At 49.7% G+C, this 15,845-nt stretch overlaps 1 protein-coding gene and 1 long non-coding RNA gene across 3 annotated transcripts in view; one reads left to right on the top strand and one right to left on the bottom strand.

The window, feature by feature from the left end:
- Positions 1 to 8,167, bottom strand: part of ARHGEF17 (Rho guanine nucleotide exchange factor 17) — a 150,900-nt gene extending 142,733 nt beyond the window's left edge. For both annotated transcript variants that reach the window (XM_069070811.1, XM_069070813.1), the window contains exon 1: positions 3,844 to 8,167. In XM_069070811.1, coding sequence (XP_068926912.1) covers positions 3,844 to 7,113 — 3,270 coding nt within the window. In that variant the 5' untranslated portion in view covers positions 7,114 to 8,167. The remainder of the gene's footprint in view (positions 1 to 3,843) is intronic.
- LOC138148246 (uncharacterized) lies at positions 6,947 to 15,624 on the top strand. The gene is made up of 6 exons (XR_011164994.1): positions 6,947 to 7,080; positions 7,270 to 7,379; positions 7,824 to 7,919; positions 10,378 to 10,488; positions 10,663 to 10,886; positions 14,922 to 15,624. It is a non-coding gene; the product is annotated as an uncharacterized lncRNA (long non-coding RNA).
- Positions 15,625 to 15,845: the final 221 nt, after the last annotated feature.

Raw genomic sequence — 15,845 nt, 5'->3', positions numbered from 1 at the left:
CCGGATCCTTATTGACTTCTTGGTGGCATTGAACACTGACTGCCACCTCTCCTGCGCACTCTCTCTGGGTTTTCATGACCTAGATGTGCTTCTTCTCCCATCTGTCCCACTGCTCCTTCTCAGTCTCCTTTGTTGACTGTTCACATACATCAAGCCCCTCTAACTGTGGATATTCCCCAAGTCTTGGCCCTGGGCCCCTTTGTCTTTTTACTCTACTTTGATCTCATCATGGGTTTATTTATCATCTAGATTTTAAAACCAACCCTAGTCTCTCCTGAGCTAGAGTCCTACATTGTCAACTACTTCTTGGGTATCTCAAACTGAATATCCCAAAGGCATCTGAAACTCATGGTATTCAGAATAGAACTCATTATCTGCTCCCTCACCCCAAGTTCTCCCCCCTTCCAAATGTCCCTATTACTATCCAGGGCACTACCCTCCTCTATGGATAGGCCTTCAACCTTGACGGCAACCTGGACTCCTCACTTCATTCACATCATATTTCTAATAAAATTGTCCTATATATCTATAATAATTGTTCTTTCTACTTTCACAATATCTCTTGTATATGTTCCCCTTTCTCCATTCATATGGCCACAATCTTAACTGAGACATTCACCTGGGTTGCTCAATTTCTGCTGGGCTGCTTGCCTCACAACTCTATTCTTTCTATTATGTGACCCTGGGCAAGTCACTTAATCCTGTTTGCCTCAGTTTCTTCATCTGTAAAATGAGTTAGAGAAGAAAATGGCAAACCACTCCAGTATCTTTGCCAAGAAAACTCCAAATAAGGTCATGAAGAGTCTGATACAATTGAAAACAACTCAACAGGGGCGGTCAGGTAGCACAGCGAGTAAGAGCACCGGCTCCAGTGTCGGGATGACCTGGGGATCAAATCTGGGCTCAGATACTTAGCACCACAACCAGAAATAACTGGCCGTGTAACCTTGAGCAAGTTATTTAACCCCAATTGCTTTAAAAAAACAAAACAACTCAACAACAACTGTTTCATTATCTGTAAAATGAGGGGGTTGGACACCATGGCCTCTGAAGTCCCTTCTAGAGCCAGATTTATGCTTTTATGACAAGTTTCTGAGCCCATGAGGATAAGATCAGGGACAACAGGTAATCTGGAACATCTAGAACACAAGGCACATGAAGAGAAGTTGTGTGAGATAAGGGTGGAAAGGTGGCTGTTAGATTGCAGCCTGCATGTGGAAGTCCTTAGGTAAACCCCATCCCCCAATCTGGGCCTCAGTTTCTTCCTCTGTCAAAAGGGGATAATAATCCCTGCTCTGTCTCCCCCCTCCCAAAGCTACTGTGAGGACCAAGTGAGATAACCCATGTAAAGAGCTTTGGAAATGGCAAAACCCTATGGATATGTTAAGTAAATCCAAACCTCTCCCCAAAATAATTCTCAGCTGCTCAGAAGTTCCCCCAGTCCCCTCTAGACCAGCCCCTGAACAGCTTCTGTTTCCCTTTTTCACTCCACCCCCACTCCGAGTCTTCCAGCTCCAGTTCCTCCCTGACAAGCCCTCCCAGGGTCTACAGGATTTGCCTGAGATTCTCGTAGGCAAAGGGGGACAAGGGGCAGTGGACAATGGGGAGAATCTCCCCTTGGCTAGGGCCTCCCTCATGGGCCTGGGGCCCAAGAGGAGGGAAAGGGGAGGTCATACAGTCACAAATGCATGGGAAAATAAGGCAGAAGGAACAGAGACATCCTCATTGGCTGCCCCCTCCTCCCTCTACCAAACCAACTCCCTCCAGGGTGGCAGGGGGAAGGGAGGCAGTCAGGGAAGTTGGCACAGGAAGAGACCAAATGAGTCCCTGGGTCAGGATCTCTTGGCTAGGCTTCTATACTCCTCTAACACAACTCAGCCAGGGACAAAACCACAAATAGCCTTGGCTGGGTCCTGAGTCTGGTACTCAGAGCCCAGTCCTGAGCCATGGGCCCAGCCCAGAGAACCCACATCCTAGAGACTAACCCAGACCCCAAGTCTAGAATCTAGCCTCACCCAGAAGAGGTTTCTTTCAAGAAAAGAACCATGAAAGATTTGAGAAGAGAGGAATCACTTTCACTTGTGGTATCAGAAAAGGGGGTAGTAACTGAGCTGGACCATAAGGGAACAGAAGAATTTCAACAAGACCATATATAGAGATGTGGGACTGGGAGAATCCTTTCCAGGTATGGGCGTTGACACAGCAAAGGTATGGGGACAGAAGAGGGCAGCATTTTATGGCTCATGTCCTTTCCAGAGCTCATAGATCACATGGTCTGCGTCCTAGAGCTGGGATTGGAACCAGGTCCTCCTGAGTGCAAGGGCAGGACCCTGAGCTGCCAGACAAATGTACCCAAAGCATCACAGTACCATGGGATTTAGAGCAGGATGGACCCTTAAGAGATCTAGTCTTGGGTTTCTTAACCTTTTTTTGGTGACCTACACCCCCTTTTTTTTTCAGCCTGGGAACATCTCTAGACCTCAGAATCATGTTTTTATTTTATTTTATTTGTTGGGGGTGTGGCAATCAGGGTTAAGTGACTTGCCTAGGGTTATACTGGTAGTAAGTATCTGAGGATGGATTTGAACTCAGGTCCTCCTGACACCACTTAGCTGACACCTCCTGACACCACCTCAGAATCATGTTTTTAAATGCATCAAATAAAATACATAGGAAGACAAAAGAAACCAATTATATTGAAATACAGTTATAAAACATATGAAAAGTTCAAGGAGCCCAAGGTAATAATGCTATCTCCTAGCTGAAGATAGTCATTTTGGAAAAAGATACTGAGAACCAGAGAGAATGCTTTAACTAACAAAGCTGGGATTTCATTTGGAATCCTCAGACTCCAAACCCAGTTCTCTCTCCACAAAACTATTCCCACAGGCCCAGTAACCAGCGAGGCCAAGGCTCAGTGGCAAGGGTGCCAGCAAAATTTGGAGGCAAGTGACTTCCAGCCCCTTGCTCTTGTGGCTGCCTAGGTCTGGGCAAAGGCAGGCAAGGGAGGAGGGGATGAGGAGAAGAAAGAAGAAATGGGACCCAGAGGGCAAGGCGCAGACAGAAAGAAGAGGCCCACAGCATGGTCGGCTGACCCTACCGAGGCTCCAGTTCACTTGGGTCCCAGGCCAAATCTTCCCCTAGACATTTAGCCTCCTCCTTCTGGTCCCCCAAACACTGCCTCCTCCAAGAAGGCCCTGCTTCCCACTCTAAACCCCTTCCTTCTGCCTCCTTCTTCAGCTGAAAGATAGCACCTATCTCTCCCCTTAAGATCATGGTGAGAAGAGAGGAGAGGCTGGGCTAGAGGCAAGGAAGAAAGGGACCCTAGGGGCTGAGGGTTCCTGCTCAGAAAACTTCAGTGCTAGCATCCTTGGGGCCTCCAGGGGACCAAGCCAGTCAAACTTTCTCCCTTGGCTTTGACTGAAAAAGAGAGGTAAAGGGATGTGACAGACTAGGTTGGGAATCAATGATAAGGTCTGAGAAATGGGCTTCTTTAAAGAAAGACAGTTATTTTGGGTAGATTGGTCAAGCACTCCAACTGACTGAACAGGTATGAATTCTTTGAGAGTAGAGGAGAAGGTTTTGTGAATAGATAAGTCTTTCGAATAAACAAGACTCATTTGATAACAGAAGAAACATTAGTGAATAGATCATATTCCCTTAATAGATAGAATTCCTTTATAAATTGATAAGAATTCTTTGTAATTAGCACCTGTTTACTGGATACCTACAAACACAAGAACCAAATGGAGTTCAAATTGATGACATTTTGACTCAGCACCTTTTCTCTTTCATTACCCCCTACCCTGTACCCATTCCTCCCCAACCTTCCTCAACACTCACCACTTGTGGTTTGCTCTGACTCGGCCTTCTTTCAGTGGGAATTGGGTCTTCTGGGGGCCGGGCCACCTCCAGTGGTTTGGCTTCAGTGGAGGTTGGTGTGGCTGGAGTGGACTGGGACACATCTGTGGACCCGGGAACAGGGGACTCACTGGAATGGAGGGTGAGCATGTACTGCTTGGTAACATCCTCCAGGGAGGGCACCTGGAGGGCTGGATAGACCTTATGTGTAGATCCTGAGGTCTCAGTGCTTGTGGCTGTTGCTTCAGGGGCCTCAATAGGGATGAAGGCAGCTGGTTCACTGGCATGTCGAACATGGCGGGAGCCAGGTTGGGCCCTCCCCAATGTGGCCATGTCCTCTTCTTTCCGGAACTCTTGGTGACTGCTCCGGGCTGGCCTTTTCTTGGAGCCCCGGCGGGTAAGCCGGGGGAATAGCACATCAGCTAGCTTGGGGTCAAGGTGGAAATCCAGGGGAGCAGTGGCTGGCAAGGCCTTGGGCAGAACTCTCTCAGACTGAGCCCTGGTCTTTTCTGATTCACCTGACTGATGTTCCAGTAGGATGGGCTCACTGCTGGCTGGGGGAAGGGCTGCCTCCAGGATGGGTTCCCCACCAGGGCCCTCAAACCCAGGGTTGGCCTGCTCCCCACGCCGGCTGGGGTCGCTCAATGACTTCTTCTTGGCTGCCCGGCCGTGGACTCGCTCATCCACTGCCCGGCCCAGGGCACCTGGCTGGTGGACCACACTCTGGATCACTGTCTGAAAGTCCTTCCCACCATCACTGCCAATGGAGGAATCACTGGCCCCACCAGCCCCACAATCTGCCAAGGCCACAGCTGATGCTGCAGGAAGCCCAGCCTTTGGGCCCAGGGAGCCCAGCAAGTTGCTGTCTACAGAGAAGCCTGAGGACTCCTCAAATGGGGTAGGCCTATGGTGGTGAGGCATTGGATCACTCAGAGAACGGTAGGCCTCACCAGCATCTCCATTGCTGAGGTCTGTTCCACCAGGGCCCATGGGGGGGCCCTTTCGGCGCCGACGAAGGGCACCTGGGGTACCTGGAGCATCCAGAAGCCCAGAAGTGGGGGTCCGGCCTCCCTCTGCTGGGGAACCACTGGGATTTATCCGAGATGAGGAGAGGGGGAACTCCCCAGACTTCCACTCCGATAGAGGCCCCAAGCCCCTGTAGGCAATGCTAGCTGGTTCAGGTTCTGTCACAATGCCCTCATCCGTCAGACTGGATTCATGGCCTGACAGTTCCTCCAGGGATCTCCGGCAGGGAGAGCTTGTGGGCAGGTGCAGGGCAGGGGGAGATCCTCCATCATCCCGCTGGGCCCCCATCTGGCTAATCTTCTCAAATACTTGCCGGGCTTCCTGCACATATTGATCCTGCACTACCTCAGGAAGCCCATCCTCCTCCTCTTCCTCAGCCCTCCTCCTTGCAAGGAGCAGTTCTGAGGAGCTGGGCTTCAGTGCCCCTGTCCGGGACAGCCTTCGAGGGGAGGGAGTTTCTGAGCAGGAGAATGATTTTGCCCGACGCAAAGTGGCTGTGAGGTCTTTGAGGGTTGGGCGAGTGCCCAGGGCCTGCCTGGCTGGGGCTAGCAGAGGTCCCTGATGCCCAGTCAGCTCACTGGCTTCAGAGGCATCATTGCAGCTTTGTGGTGCTCCATCATGGTCCCCAGGTCGTCGGCCACTCCGCCGGACCTTCAACTCAGAGAGGTCAGAACGGAGGAAACTAAGCAGGGTCAACGTCTCACTGGCAATGTCGGGGTTTGACAGGGACTTCCGTTGCCGGCTTTTCTCCAGCTCCATGACCTTGTAGCTGGGTTCCCCAGCTTCAGTGTGGCTGTCTCTCTGCCCTTTGCCCATGCACACCAGAGGCTTTGGCCGGGCATGGGTCTGAGGCCGGAGAAAACCATCCCCTGCACCAAAGCTAGGTGATCGATACAAACCCCAGCTTCCTCGTCCACTCCAAAGATCCTCGTCCTTCAGCTTCTCTGTGCTTGAGTGACGGCCAAGGCTAGCCACATAGGGTGGGAAGCTTACCTTCGCCACCCGGGAGACCATGGGGAAAGTGCTCCCAAAACTCTCGGGCAGGCCCCTGGTGAGCTGCTTAAGGCCTTCCTGTGACCCCCGGGAAGACTGGAGGCTCTCTGACATACATCCTGGCCTCTGGGGGTCCAGGCCCTGACCTTCAGGGGTTCGCTCAGAGGAGTCCATCCTGCTTGGTTTTAACCCATCATTGTCCAGGTCCCAACCCCCTGCAGGGGCCTCTTTCCTGTAGGAGGAAGCCTGGAGGATAACTTCTTCCTTCAACCCGTCTCCTTCACCGCTGGAACTTCCAGAGGGCTGGGCCCCTGGGCTGGGGGCAGCAGAGATCCCGGGGCCCCGGGCCTGCTCTTCCTCCTCGCTGGAGCTCTCTCCTCTGCTCAGGCTTCGGCTGACAGGATAGAAGGCAGTGGCAGGAGAAGAGGAGGAGGAGCAGACAGAGGCCTGGGGGCCGGCGTGTGGTTGGCAGTAACTATGCCAAGAATGTGAACTATCCGCCTGCTGCTGCCTCCTCCCCTCGGCCTGGGCCCGGGGCAGGGGGGACCGAAGGCCAGAGAGGGGGAAACAGGTCCTGGGGGGAGGTGGAGGCGGTTGCTGGCGGCCAAGGGGCTCCTCTGGGCTCTGAGCCCCTTCGTCTCGGGTGGGGGAAGCAGAGGCCGGGCTGGACGACCCCCACAGGCCATCGGGGCTTGGCCGTCTGAAGCTCTGGCCTCCGAAGAGTTTGCGCATCTCCGTGACGCTGGGCCAGTGGCCCGCGGGCTCCGACCCGGGCCCGCCCCCACCGGCTCCGACTCCAGCTCCTTCTTCGGCCCTGCACTGTCCCCTGCGGAACTCCGACGGCGCCCCCTCCCGGCCTCGCATCCAGTGGGCCTCTTCCTCGCTGGGGGAGCTCGTCCCGGGGACCTGGCTCTGGCTCCGACTCCTGCTCCGCGACCCTCGGCTGGCGCTGTCGAAGCGCTGGGACAGCTGGCGGACGGATGGCGAGAGGCTGCGCAGGGGCCTCGGGGAGGACGTCGACGCGGCCCCAGTACTCCCCGACGCCAGCTTAGAGACTCGTCGGGAGGCCGCCAGGGTGGCGGTGCCGGGAGCCCGCCGCCGGAGCCCAGGGGACGATGAGGTCGTCTCCTCCGCACAGTCCGTCCTGTCGGAGCCCGGACCGCCGCTCCAGCGCTCCAGCCTTTTGAAGGAGATGCTCCGGTAGAGCGGGGGTGGGGGCGGCCCGTCGGTCATGGCTCAGCCCTGGAGGGCACCGGGGGAGACTGGGCTGGGGGTGAGGGTTGGGGCTTCTTGGTCCTTCCGAAGGGAGGTGGTGGTGGTCCTCTGGAGGGGGTGAGAGGGAGACAGACCCCTCAGCTAGTCATGGCAGCCCTCTTCCCCCCTCCGCAGGAGGCCACCCCTCTTCTGATCCTCAATCACAGCCCCTACAGGGTTCGGAGTCCCGGCAGAAGCGGGTCCATGTACTACTCTGAAAAGAGAAGAAGGCTCGGGAGCTGAAGGTGGGGGTGGGAAGGATAAGAACTTAGATGGGGAGGGATGAATGAGAGCGGGAGCGGGGGGGAGTATGGATGAAAACTGAGGGGATGGATGAGAGTTGGAGAGGATGGAGAAGAGCTGGGGGTGAAAGAGATATGGAGGATAGTTGAGAGGGGAATGGATGGGGAGGATTGGATGAAAACTGGGGAGAATGGATTAGAGGGGGAACGGAGATGAGGAGAGACGGATGGGATGAGGGGAGAAGGAACGGAGGGAGGGGAACTGAGAAGGAGGGAGAGAGGGCGCAGGGGAGAGAGGAGGGAGGAACTTGGGAGAGAGGGAAGGAGAGACGAGAGCAGGGAGGAGGGACAAGGGGGGACGCGGGGAGCTCCCGCGGCCCAAGCCTCTCTCCTCCCGCCCAAGCCTCTCCTGCAAGCGAGCTAACGAGAAACTAACTTTCCCCCTAGCTTAAGTTTTCGTGTCCGCTCGCAGCTGGGAAGGCGGCGGTGCTGAAAGCTCCATAGTCCCGGTCGGGCCCCGGCGCGCCTCAGCCCCAGCCCCAGGTCCGGCCCCTGCCCTGGTCCACAGTCTCAGCCTCAGCCCCAGTCTCCACCTTTGCCCGGCCCGGGGACATCGCGGCCCGGGGGCGAGGGCAGGGGCCCCGGGCCGCCCCCGCCCCCCGACAGAGATCCGCCTTGGGGGTTCTGCGAGAAGGGAGCTCCTGGGGAGAATCCTTTTCCTCTGGCTTCCCCCCTTCTCACGCCGTTTCCCCCGCTTGCTTGGTCCCTCCTCCTCCTTCTCTCCCTCTCTCTTTTGTTGCCTGCAAATAAACTTTGCCGGGAGGAGGGAGGGAGGGAGGGAGGGAGGAAAAGGGGAGGCAGAGAGGGAGGGAATGGGTCGGGGAGGGGGCGGGGTCTGGGCGAGGAGGGGCCGCTCTACTCTGGATCTTCGGGCTGGCCTGGGACCCCCTGTGACTGAATGCATTGGACTTAGAGAGCACCCCGGGAGGCGGAGGAAGGGCGGTCCCAGGCCTGGAGGTCGGAGAGCTGGGGGTGGGGGAGTAGGGCTGACCTAGCTTCTCCGGCCCCGCCCCCACTCCTCCCCGGTGCCCAGGCTGGGGGGGGGGGCGGGGTTGGGGTGGCACCGTAACCCTGTCCCTCCCCTCTTCTTCCCTCTTTTCTCGGGCTGGGACTGCCTGCTGAGCTGGGAGATGCAAAGAGAAGGAGGCAAAGGAGCGTCTTCCTAACCTCCAAACTCCCATCTCTTTTCCTCTTCCTTCTCTTCCCTCCTTCTCCTTCTTGCCTTCTTCCCCCTCTTTTACTGTTTTCTCTTTCTTTCTCTCTTTTCTCATGCCTCCCTCCGATCTTTTCTTCTCCTCTCCCTCCTTTTTCTCCCTTTTCTCCCCTCTCCCCCCCCCCCATTCTTCCCCTTTCCCATCCTCTTCTATCCTTTCTTCCTCCTCCCCGCCCCGCTTGTTGCTTGATTGTGGGGAATGCTTTTCCTGATCAGAAAAACCAGGTTAGAACTAGGTAAACTTGAAAGTCCCTTCCAGTTTAGAAAGTCTTCCCTCCACCCTCCTCCCGTCGCCTCTTTTCATCCTCCCTCCTTCCTCCTCGAGACTCCTCCCGCAACTCCTGGGGCTACACTGCCCTCTGCTGCCTGAGTCTATAAGTATCACTGTGTTTGGGGAGCCTGGCCGGTTAACCCTCTCATTTTACAGATGAGGAAACTGAGGCCCAGAGAGGTTAAGTGACTTGCTCCAGGTCACACAGCTAGAAAAAAATCTTAAGGTGGAATTTCAGTCTAGGTATTACTGACTCCAAAGCCCAATCGATATTCTGTTCACTAATCCAACTCCCGCTGGGCTTAAGTGAGTGAATAATAGCCGAGCCTGGGACTGCTGATACCTGGAATCCCAGAATTGTATTGCCACTACTCGCTGTATTAATTTGAGCTAGTACTTTTTTCTCTTTGAGCATCAGTCTACCCCAGCATAAAATGAGATTAGCTATTCTATGCCACTGAGTCCAAACCATTAGGCAACAGAGACTGACCTTTCTGGGTAATGAAAATGCAGAACAAAAGTCTAAATTTAATGGTTAAGGAAGGCTTCTTGCAGGAGGCAAAAAAAAAAAAAAAAAAGAAAATCAAGTGAGGGACAGGTAGACATTCATAAGTTCCCTCAGAACTTATGAGAGTCAGAAGACCTGGGTTTGAATCTCAGCTCCATTGCTTATGAACAGTATGATCTTGAGCAAATGCTCATTCCTATCTCAGACTCAATTTCCCCCTCTATAAAACCAATATGGTTTTATATAAACCCTCTATATAATTTATATATTATATAATTTATATAATATTTATATATATTTATATAATTTATAATTTCCCCCTCTATAAAACCAAATTACCTGTTATGTTGTTTGCTGTAGTGTGAAGAGTTCTGGGTTTCAAGATGGATGATAGGCTTGAATCCTGATTTTATTATTTGCTTCTCATGTAAATTTGTAAAAGTTGCTTAACCTGTCTGGCCCTCCGTTTTCTCATCTGCAAAATGAACAGATTGGAGTAGAGGACTCCTGAGGCCACTTTCAACTTTAAATCTATAATCTTATGAGCTTATCAGTTCTAAATCAAGTGATCCTTCCATTTAAATCCTTCTAGTTTCTTCAAAGTACAGGTCAGGCCACTTCCTCCAAGAGGCCTTTCCAGACTATTCAATTCATCCTATTACATACCTCAATATGTATACCACATATATGTGTGAGTATATGCAACATAAATGCAAGGTGATATGAAACCACCAAAATCACATCACTATGTTGGGGTCAAGGTACAATGTGTCTGGCTATGGTTGATCAGACCAGTATAAGCTCAGAAGGTTCTACGACAGATTGGACACAAATAGTCCATATGAACATCTGGAGTGGAGATGTCTATAAATTTGTCTATCTCATGTTCCTTTTGAGCTACTGTACTTCTGCTTTGCTCACAGAGCACAGCATCTCTTCTTTGATGCAGGTACAACATGCTGGGCAATCCTATGCCAGAGTCTCCAGATCTCACAATGGATTCCAAAGTTCTTCAGAGAGACCTTGGGAGTGTCCTTATATCACTTTTTCTGACTTCTATGTGAGTATTCGCCTTGTGTGAGTTCTCTGTAAAATATTCTCTTAGGTACATGTATGTTTGGCATTAGAACAATGTGGCCAGCCCATTAGGAATTATGCTTTCTGCAGTAGAGTTTGAATGCTTGGCAGTTTAGCTAGAGAAAGAACCTCAGTGTCTGGTACCTTATCTTGCCAGGTGATTTTCAGAATCTTCTAAGATAATTCAAATGGAAGAGATTCAGTTTCCTGGCTTGGCACTGGTATACTAACAGCTCTGAAGACCTTCAGTCTGGTAGTCGATCTAATACCTCTTCTCTCCCACACCTTCCTTTGGAGCCTCCCAGACACTGAGCTAGTTCTGACAATGCATGTGTCAACCTTCTAATCAATGTGTACATCCCTGGAAAGTATACTGCCAAGGTAAGTGAACTTATCCACAGCATTCAAACTTTCTCCATTTGCTGTAACCAATAGTTCTACGCATGGATGGTTGGTGCTGGCCAGTGGAGAGTTTGTTTTTTTGGTGTTAATTGTCAGGCCAAAATTAGCACAAATAGCAGAACGTATCCATACTCTGTTATATCTCGGCCTCAGAGGCAGCACTGAGTGCACAATCATCTGTGAACAAAAAAATCATGTACCAATTCTCCCTCCCCTTTAGTCTTGGCATGCAGCCTTTTCAAGTTAAATAATTTATCATCAGTACAGTAGCTGACCTTGATGCCATTTTTTTTGTCTTTGTTGAAGGCAATCGACAACATTGTTTTCACATCATGCTAAAAAGCGTAGGAGAAGCACATGGCCCTGCTTTGCTCCATTGGTGATTAGGAAAGCATGAGAGCAGCATCCATTATCTAGAACCCGAGCAAGCATGCAGTCATGAAATTGACTTGCAATACTGATGAACTTCACCAGGCAACCAAATTTTGCCATGATCTTCCACAAGCCCTCACAACCAATAGTATCAAAGGCCTTGGTCAGATCAACAGATGTTGTGTATAGACCTCTGTTCTGCTCCTGGCATTTCTTCTAGATTTGTTGGGAAGAAAACGCCATATTGACTGTCCTTAGCTCTTTCTGAAGCCACACTGGCTCTCAGGTAGAGGACCCTCTTCCATGTGAAGGATCAGCCTATTAAGGAAGATTCTGGCAAGAATGTTGCCAGGAGTAAGAGAAAGGGACTCCCACCCCCAACCCCCGTGATTGTCACAGGGCAATCTTTTTCCTTTTCCTTTATAGAGATGGAAGCATCCTTGAATTCCGAGGTGGGGGGGGGGAGGGGGAAGGGGAACCTGGGGTCTCAAGGTCACATGTGGCCTTCTAGGTCCTTATGTGAGGCCTTTTGACTGAGTCAAAGTTTTATGGAACAAATCCTTTTATTAAGGGAATTTATTCTGTGAAATTTGGATTCAGTCAAAGGGCTATAGTTAAGGACCTAGAGAGCCACATGTGGCTTCAAGGCCACAGGTTCCCCACTCTGTCTAGGGGATAACCTCCTCTGACCATAAACTCAGAGAATTTCATTCAGCTTTTGATAAGCAGTGGACCCCCTGCCTTGTAAAACTCAGCTGGAATAGAATCAGCATCAGGCACTTTGCCACACAAGAGGAGCCTAATGGCATTTAAAACCTCTTCTTCACTTGGGAGTTTGGCTAGAGAGGGAGAGGGATTGACTTCAACCTGAGGTATACATTTAATGACTTCAGCATTGATTGATGACAGTCTGTTGAGAACACTACAGAAGTGTTCAGCCCATCTCCCTAGGATCATGTCCTTATCACTAATCAATGTAGTTCCATCAGCACTGAGTAGTTGAGATGTCTTTGGCAGATAAATAGCTTTTGTGTAATTAGATAATGCAGGGGAAGGCACTGCCCAGCAGCAGGAAGCGTCAGAAAGGGCCTCACACAGGAGGTGGCACTTAGCTGAGCTGGGAAGGCAGCTAAGGATTCTAAGATTCAGAGGGCAGGGGTAGGACTGCAGAGCTGCTAAGGAGATGAAATATAGGACAGCAAGGCCAGTTTTGCTGGGTAGAAGAATGTATGAAGAAGAATGACTTTTAAAAAAGCTGGAAAAGTAGAATGGAACCAAATGGTGAAGGGCTTTAAAGAGCAAACAGAGGGGTATATCTAACTTATAGAGGGAGCCACTGGGATTTATTAAACAGGGGCGGTAACCTGGTCAAACCTGCACCTAAGGAAAAGCACTTACACAACTGAACAGAGGATGAATTGGCAAAAGGAGGCAAAGACAGTGACTAAAAGGCTATATAGTCCAGGTGAGAAGTTATGGGGACATAAGCGAGGATGGCTGTGCCTCACAGGCTATCTCCTCAGCCAGGCTGAGCTTTTCTAGGGCTCTGAACCTAGTAGACCATAGATCAATATGTCATTGATTGATATATCTTCCTGCCTCTCCCCCTCTTAGACAAGGGACCAGATAGCCCAGCTCTGACCATATCCCTGCCCTGCTCAAGAATCTGCCATAGCTCCACATAACCCACCAGTAAAAGTATAGTCTCCTCAATCTGGTTTTTACGCTCCTCTCATCCTCCCTTTCTAGTTTTCAAGTCTCTCCCAGACTCATTCTCGACTCCATTCCTTTGCTCAGGGTGTTTGCCCACTTAGAAGGTTTCTCTCCCCTTCCAAATACTCCTGGTCCTCAAATCAAACCTCTTGTAAGAAGCCTCTGGGCCTCACATGCTCCTTTTTAAAAAGCTCCTAATATTCTGGTTTTCACCTTTTTTATTTCATTATTGCAAGCAACAATTATTTATTAAAGGCTCATTGAATTAAACTCATTGTGACAGGCATTTATTAAATTCCCACTGTGTGATAGTAGCAGTGCTAGGGATAAGGATACATATGAGAGAGGGAGGAGAGAGGGGAGAGACAGAGACAAAGATACAGAGCAAAGGGAAAGAGAGAGACAGAGACAGAGAGACACACACAAAGACACAGAGAGGGAGAGAGAGATAGAGTCAGACAGAGAGACAGAGAGAGAATCATAGAGTAAGAGACAGAGAGAGAGAGAGGGACAGAGAAGCAATCCATACCTGCCTTTTGATAGTAACTATAAAATGCAAAAAACAAATACAGAGTAATTGTGAGGATTGGGAGACGACTTGGAGGGAGTCAGGAAAGATCTGCTATGGAAGGTGGCACCATTGCTAAGTTTTGAAGGAAGTTAAGGATTCAAAGAAGCAGAAGTAAGGCTAGAATGCATTCCTAGCATCTGGGACAGCCCATGCAAAGGCCTGGAAACAGGAGATGGAATTTCCTGTGTAGGGAACAGCAAGAAGGTCAGTTTGGCTTGAAGGGAAAGTGTGTAAGGGAGAGTGCTGTTTAATATGTCTAGAGAGCTGGGTCAGAGCCAGATGGTGAATGACTTTCAAAGTCAAAGAAAATTTTATCCCTCAGATAGTAGGGAGCCACTCAAGCTTCTTGAGTAGGGGAGTATATAGTCAGCCTGTACTGTAAGAATATCATTTGGGCATCTATCTGTGTTAAGGATGGATTGGTGAGGGGAGAGACTGTAAATTGGGAGACCCTTGTGCTTGACACTGGGAGAGATAAAGAGTTCAAGTAAGATTTTATCTGCTATTATAGCTGTGTGTGCCTGTCTCATCTACCCTATTAGAATATGAGCTGCTTTTTCTGCTTTTAAGGTCCTCTCAAACTCTCAGCTTTTTCAGGAATCCTTCCTTGATCATACAGCTCTCATTAAGCTCTTTCTTCCTCTGATCACATAGCCTTTAGAGCCTGTCCGCTTTCACTAACCACGTCTTGTAACCATCCTGGTTTCTATTGTGTTTATGTAAAGGCTGTATGAAATATAAAACATGCTGGATTTGGAACCAGAGGTACATGAATTTGTGAATTTAGTAGATCAGAAACAAGCCTAAGAGCCTTCATCCAGGGACAGCAGGCACCCTGTTTCCTTCTTGGATTTGTTTTATTTGAGTGAACCTTCATCATATGACTTTGGCTTAAGGGGGTTGACTCTACACAAAAGCAAACAGACATGTAGAACTGAATGAATGAATAGGCATTTATTAGGGGCCTGGGGACATTCTGCTAGGTGCTGAAAAGAGAGAAAGTGCCTGCTCTTAGGATCTTATATTCTAATAGGAAACAAGACATATTGGAGGGGTGATGTCCAGGGAAGGAATTTCATTTGGGTCTAGATATTGCAGGGATTATGCATTGTGAGTGGAACCAAATGGCAGCTTATTGTCATACTCTTTCCAGAAGCCACAGTAGTATAATGTGTGTGGGGGGGGGTGCAATGGTAAATGAGGTTGAGAGAAGAAGAAGGGCTCACAAGAATATGCTTGGATTTATCCTTTCTTCTGGGTTATAAATATACAATATTCTCCAGTGTTCTTCCTGATCTTAAGTGAAGGAGTATTGGGAGAGGAAATTAACCAAGTTACAATCTTGTGACCTTTGAAAGGTTGGAAGAGCCACCAGATGGTCAAGACATCACCCTCATGATGTCATTGGTCCTCTTTGAGAACGAAGGACAAACAACAGTAACAACAGCCACACCTGGAATCCATAGCAGAGGCCACTGTAGCTGATACCAGCAACAGCTGAGTCTAGTAAAGAAACAGCCCATCAGCTAAGTGACCTGCTTGATTCGATTGACCCCATAGTTGAGACACTGTACCCTGTGAGGAGTCAACCCAGCTGTGTAAGTAAGCAACTTCTCTAGCGTAATTCCTCATTCCAAAGCAAATGGGGTGGTGAATGCTCAGAAGGAAAGAAAGACTTTGTTTTATGTTTTACTGTATATCCAGGAAATCTTTTAGTCACTGACCTCCTTAGAGTATACACCTAGAAGTGGAATCTCTGGATCAAAGGATAAGAACATTTTTGTCACCTTCTTTTCATAATTTCAAATTGCTTTCTAGAATGCTTGGACCAATTCACAGCTCCACTGTTGATGAGTCAGTGTTCTGGTCTTTCCACAGCCCCTTCACCATTGACTTTTCCCATTTTTCATCATCTTTGACATCTGAGGTGATACCTTTGGGTTGTTTCAATGTGCATTTCTTTTCTTTTGAGTGATTTGGAGAATTCTCTTATGTGGTTGTCAATAGCTTGCATTTTTATTTGGTATACGAAGTAATTACTTAATAAAATGTTCATTTGAATTGGAGTTTCCTCAAAATTTTAATTCACTGAGGGAGCCTTGAAAGGTGGTGGGTCTCTCTTCACAAAAAGTGTTCAAATGGAGATTGGATGATCACTTGTTGCTGGACTCCCAGACTAGGACTTGTTCCATTTCCATCTACTCACTCCTGCCCTCAAAGAATGGAATTAGTGACTAAAACATTGGGTTTAGGAATGAAGAATAGGATCAGACCCCACCTCT

The sequence above is a fragment of the Petaurus breviceps genome, unplaced genomic scaffold (genome assembly GCF_028583685.1).
Source record: "Petaurus breviceps papuanus isolate PSGF00001 unplaced genomic scaffold, PetGlider_PUasm1.0 90823, whole genome shotgun sequence".
NCBI classification, from domain to species: domain Eukaryota; kingdom Metazoa; phylum Chordata; class Mammalia; order Diprotodontia; family Petauridae; genus Petaurus; species Petaurus breviceps.
This window is presented reverse-complemented; position numbering and strand designations above follow the sequence as displayed.